The sequence below is a fragment of the Glandiceps talaboti genome, chromosome 1 (genome assembly GCF_964340395.1).
Source record: "Glandiceps talaboti chromosome 1, keGlaTala1.1, whole genome shotgun sequence".
Taxonomy (NCBI): Eukaryota; Metazoa; Hemichordata; class Enteropneusta; family Spengelidae; genus Glandiceps; species Glandiceps talaboti.
In genome coordinates this window covers 30366346-30372449 of record NC_135549.1, presented here as the reverse complement: position 1 = coordinate 30372449, position 6104 = coordinate 30366346, and the positions used below count along the sequence as shown (strand labels likewise).

At 36.4% G+C, this 6104-nt stretch overlaps 1 protein-coding gene across 1 annotated transcript; it reads right to left on the bottom strand.

The window, feature by feature from the left end:
- Positions 1 to 4359: 4359 nt before the first annotated feature.
- On the bottom strand, positions 4360 to 5273 carry LOC144435682 (putative metal-dependent hydrolase YcfH). The gene is made up of 2 exons (XM_078124291.1): positions 5121 to 5273; positions 4360 to 5022 (listed from the first exon to the last, which is right to left on the bottom strand). Exons 1-2 carry the CDS (start codon positions 5271 to 5273, stop codon positions 4360 to 4362), a joined length of 816 nt encoding a protein of 271 aa, XP_077980417.1.
- Between the last annotated feature and the right edge of the window lie 831 nt (positions 5274 to 6104).

The following is a 6104-nucleotide window of genomic DNA, read 5'->3' as shown; positions in this document are numbered from 1 at the left end:
GTGTCGATTATGATAGTTGATGTTTAATGCTAGGAACGATATATTCCACGAGTTCAATCAACCCTAAACTTCACTAAACGCCTGACATGTGCCAATGGGCAATTTTTATCAGACGTTATACATCATTACCCAATTTATATGAAGTTTATTTTTATAACGCTCGCATTACACTGTGACACCACAAGATAAGTGTTTCCGACATGTTGAATTTGGCTTCAAGATTGCACGCTGGGAAAAGGCACTAAAGTTGCCTTGTACTTTGTAATATAGTGCTGTTTAATAGGTCACGTGTTGATGTCATCATCTTCTGTAACTTTGAAACTTTCGTCCCAATTAAGTCGTCTGGGGAAGTTGATGAATATGGTTATCAAAAGTTACAGCCTGTAAAACATGGAAAAGATTGTCCAGTGTAAGGCCTAAACAAAACTGTTTGGTTCCGGTTACCCAACCCCACCTAGTTGTTTCACTTCTTTTTACGTGTTCAAGAAAAAAATAATAACGATCGCGAAAATTGTTAAGTCTCGTGAGGTATGGTGGATGCAGAAACTGACATCAACTTAAAAAGACAATATAAACCTGTTCTTTCAATCTGTAATGGATCAACACATGATGAGAAGAAACCAATAACACAGTGACCATACGGAAAACACTGAACTAGACACTCACACAAGAGAACCCCCCCCCAAAAAAAAAAAAATAAAATAAAATAAAATAAAATAAAATAAAATAAATAAAATAAAATAAAATAAAAATAAGACAAGCGACCTATCGGTCAGAATAGCTCCGCTGTTTTTTTGTTTGTATTGGTAACATGTAGAAGTGGTTCTGTTGTTCACCTCTTTACTATGCAGTTTTGTTTTAGCGATGTAATAAAGTGGTTAGTGGTTCATATGATGACTCATTATAAATCACATTTCACACAGACAGTTGGTAAACTATTGTATTTTTATATTTAGTCACCATTTTACAAAAAAATCTATTTTTATGAAAATTACACAAAATCACAGAAAATAATGACTGGGAAATGCACAAACATAACAAAAAAATAAAGATTTCTGAGGTTGGCTATAAATAACTCCAGTGTCTTACACGTTTAACCCTGGGAAATTGTCTTGATGAATGAATTCAACTGGGGATCAAAATTATTTTGAGGCAATTCGAATTTCAATTTCCTAACAAATTTAACCAAAAATACCGTCCATAATTGTCAACAACATTCAACTTGTAGTAGACATAACATAATCTGATAATTTAATTTAGTCAAGTCCATGGATCTATTAGAATAGATACATTTCTAGTCCTGCTTGCAGACGGTGCACTCATTTCATATGCAAGCAGGACAAAATTTAGTCGCGTGTTCTACTCATAACCCAACGTGACATGGTAAAATACATCATGTAAATCGGAAATGTAGACTTAATAATCTCGGCAAAAATAAATATAATTTCATTATCATAACTGAAAAGGTCTAGTCTGAAAACTTTTCAATCTCAATGACAGAGATGCAGCACTAGCGTCTTCCAACAGTACGTCAAGCGAAACCATCTAACGTCTCCTGAGTAACTATCCCTCGCCTTTTAGCTGCTAGATTCATCTACTAAAATAAACCATTATTAGGTAGGAGACATCACAAAGTACTACTTTTATTGTCCGTTCTTGAAAATTCACAATGTTTCACTGTTAAAATGATTTTTTAAAACAGCGAAATGACCTCATATCGCGAGTTCTTAACGAAACTTCAAACGAACGTGTGGACTACAATCTCGTGACTACTTTTTTCAATATATGGTAAGGCTCATTAGCGAAAGAACTTAGACCTCGACCAGTTGAATCTACAAGTTTTACTGAAGTGAAAACATGGCTGCCACATTACTGCATCGGCAATTAGAGAAGAATTGAATTTCGAAATGACATTTGTGTTTGTCATAAATGATAAAGTAATTTTATATCCCTTTCGGTGAGACAACTTTCTATGTCTTCATTTCATTTCCCAAACTTGTGTAGGGTTTCAAAAAACAATTCATTTTTGCTAGTAATGCGATACGTACACGTGTACGTACGTAGTTTATTCGGTACATTAGGCCACCGGCCCTATTGCACACAAAATACAAATAATATATATATATATATATATATATATATATATATATATATATATATATATATATATATATATATACAGAAACCAACCAGAATAAAGTGTTATGAGTGAAATAAATATCACAGAGGCTCAACTAACTGTTTCAGATGAGAGAAAACATAACACAAACCTCACAGAACTAACGCTGAATTACATGTTTTTGGTGATTTTGTTCCTTAATTTATAACTATATGCAATAAATTTGGCTAGATTCTGGATTGTGTTGTCAGATGTAGATGACATTAAATTTGAAAACTTTAAAGGTGAAGGGTAAAGATAATAATATGAAGCAATACATTTACATCTAATATCTTTAAATACAGGACAAACTAGACAGAAATGAACTCATCTTCGACAAGATTAAGATCGCAATGTTGGCATATATGTTCGTTTCTTGGCAAATCGATATTTCGTCCACTCTCAATACGGAGATTAATTGTGGTCAGAGACACGAAATTTGCAAAGTGCCCTCCTGAGAAATTCCGTGTCAATAGCAGAAATACCCTTTTCAAGAGATATATTGGTTTTATAAAGACAGTAGGTATCTAGTTTGGGTGGAGAAACTATGTCTGTATGCCAGTTTTGGTTTATCAGTGTCAAATAGCCTTTGTTTAAATTCAGAAAAGAAAATTCTCTCGTTACCAACACTTTGTTCAGTCCAGGCAATCCCAAAACCAAACTTGAACAGTAAATGATTAACTTTAAACGCCCTATCAGCCATCTCTAGTTGGTAATTATAACACTGCTTCACATATGTTTTATTCTCATTCCTTAAGAGTTTGGGCCAATACTTAATAATACGAAGAAACCAAAGTGATGACAACTTCTGTCTCCCAGGTTCACCAAGTACAGCAAGATTACTAGTACTCCCATTAACTTTAAAAATAAATTCACAGAAGGAGGAATGGGCCTTTTCGATTTCTTTTCCATCGTGAAAACCCCATATCTCGCTGCCATACAACAGAATAGGAAGAATTTTACAATTGAAAATGTTCATACCAGTGTAAACATTTACATCGTTGTACTGGTTTATTGACTTTTTAACCATAAAAATACCCTTTTTCCCTGGGTCGCCAGATATTCCTGTGCTTTGGACCAAAGTCCTGAACTTGAGAATGTAATGCCAAGATAGTTAAAATGAGATACTGTTTCAATACGTTGACCGTCACAATACCACGTTTCATAATGCCTAAGTTTGCCTCCATTTCTGAACACAACGATTTTCGTTTTTGATGCATTCACATTCAACTTCCATTTTTTGTTTTGCAATAGTGGGATAGTTTGTTTTGCTGCCTCTGTAGGCCAATTCTAGAGTCACTTGGGGTAGCCAAATCATCGGCAAAAAACAAATAGTTTTAAAGAACCTACATAAATGCCATTATATATATACCACTCTGTAACGTTTCGCCAATATCATTAATAAATAAGTTAAACAAAAGTGGTGATAAAACTGAACCCTGTTGAACACCATATGTATATTCAAAAACTTCAGTAATACCTTTAGGTATTCTCACACATGCTTTAACATTGTCACACACACATACATAAATATAAATACATTGTACATATTAAGGATGACATGCATACTTTACACATTTCTAGACGCCATAAGCACACTGACATATAGCTTAGCTATAGTGTTTCTACACTATGAAGTACACTAAGTGTAAGGATATTACTAACGAGCAATAACGTTTGTCGCTCGGACGAACGGTGCTCGGACTTACGGTATGACAGTAAGTATATATAGCTGTTCACAGTATGAGGGCAGATCGGACACTGAGCAAGTCACGCGATTCACGGAGGTTGGCAATTCCTGGTCAACTTTGGGAATCGCGGCCTCGTTCCACAACACTATTCCCGCTTTTATGTTGGTAGATGGGACGGGTATTAGAATGTTAATGCACAACTTGATCAGTGCTCGATGTACTCCAATATATAATGTTTAAACCACCCAAAACTACGGTCTGGATAAACTACTAGTCAGTCTGTCTAACAAAATAATACACAGCAACATATTCCAAATCAATGGAATAATAAAGTAACCGTCATTTTATTTAAATGATAAGAGTCGTCTATTCCGGGACAATGGAATAATGTAAATAAATGTCAGACTAACCATAGCCTATAAAATAAAGGATAAGAACAGTGATTAGATGAATTACTGATGTATGGAAATATATGTACAACCGTGTCTACGGTTGATATGTATTGATGGTCTAACAGTGGTAAAGTGCCTTGGTGTTGATGGATGTTATGTTGAGTAGCTCCCAGATAGAGATGTTCCTCATATTAGCCACAGCCACTGCAACATCACCAATATATAACAGAGTGTTGATCCTGACATCAGAAGTTAACGGAAAGTATGGCGAATCGGTCTCCAGTAATAACCTATCCAAAGGGACCTCTCGCAAAGCTCCTGATTGTTCCTTATCAAACTTTACCACTACACCAGTAAATCCAAAATGATAATTGGGAAACCCTTTAATCCTACGTTGTACATGTCTTCTGTCACCAGTATAACAATGCAAATGAATAAGCAGGTCGGGTTCACAGCATTCATGAACAATGTTTAGAACCTGGTCGTTGACATCAGAACTGTACTTATCTGCGTGGGGACCACGTACGTGCAGGATTATCGGTTTCCCATTACTTCCCAGTTTAAGAAGATGTATCAGAGTATCCTCCTGTTCTCTCCAAACATCAGAGGGTTCAGTTCTGTCTAATCCAATTTCCCCAAGGGCCACTACTTGAGGCAATTGGATCAGTTCCTCTAAATATTTGAATTTATCCTCTGTCAGCTGGTGGATAACTTTTGGAGGGACTCCGACAGCAATCTTCCAACCATCACTTCTTTCAAGATTTATTGGATAGTTAGTAGGCTAAGAATATATCTCAATTCCATGGATGTTCTGTACCACATGGACTGGCTTTGGTAGGTGTTTGGTAGCCGAAAGTTCATCTGATGACACTTCTACACCTTTTCCAAACAAGCGTCTACTTGTCCGGTCAGATGAAAATGAGAATCCCAAGCCTCTACTAGATCTTGAACTTCCAATAAACTATCATCTCCAACTGGTAGAACAGGGAAGTATGTTGTTGGATCAGGGTTGTCAGTTTCTTCTTCATTCATGCTAAGTTCTTCAGTTTCCCTTCATTGTTTTCCATTAGTTGATCTTCATTATTTTGAGCCACAGGCTTGTCACACAGGTTCCTGAATTCTTGCCGTTGATTAGGTGTTAACTTGTTCAACAATATGGAAAGAATCCGCCAATTGATTAACACTGCAGGGGAATTAGGTGGTCTTAGAGAGAAATGATCTGGTAATCCCCATTCCATAGCATGACAAAGACATCCCATGATATGTTGATACTCTGTAGACGATTCAGAGGTAGATGGTATTTTCTCCATTCCCTCTTGATCTTTAAGAAAGTGAGTCCATAAATCAAAGACTGTCGCCTCATAGCCAAGAATCCACTTAGCCAGTTGGTTCAAGACCTTACCCATGTTGTTAGTATCTGGATCTGTGTTCTTGTATTTCATTTCCCACAAGGCTGGTAATATATGGGTGTATAGAACGTGATGCATTAATTTGCTGAAATTTGCATAACAATCCAGAATTGGACATGCTGATTTTGTTGGTGTTTTCTTCACTTTTCTACCTACAAAAGTATTAACAATGTTGCCAAACTTCGAAGTTGAAGGGGTTGCAACCGGATGTTGTTTAGGAGTTCGTTGACTTCCCTCCTTGCAGACAGTTTTGGAAAAATTTTCTTCTCGGGAACCACGGAAAAGGATGCTGTTACACAGAAATTTTCCTTCTTCCTGCCACCACTCACAACTGATCGCACTTGGTTTGTCTTTCAGGAGAACTCGGACTTCCTACTTGACTTGCCTTGCTTGTATCGACTGCCATTGACTTTTGCTTGTCAACTGGTTTAATCACAGAAGTGACCTTACCAGT

Bases quoted from the DNA above. Each gene is read 5' to 3' on its own strand.
- LOC144435682 (XM_078124291.1), bottom strand. From the start codon at position 5,273: ATGAATGAAGAAGAAACTGACAACCCTGATCCAACAACATACTTCCCT. The intron at 5,023-5,120 runs GTGTAGAAGTGT...ATATATTCTTAG, and splicing joins TAGACGCTTGTTTGGAAAAG to CCTACTAACTATCCAATAAA.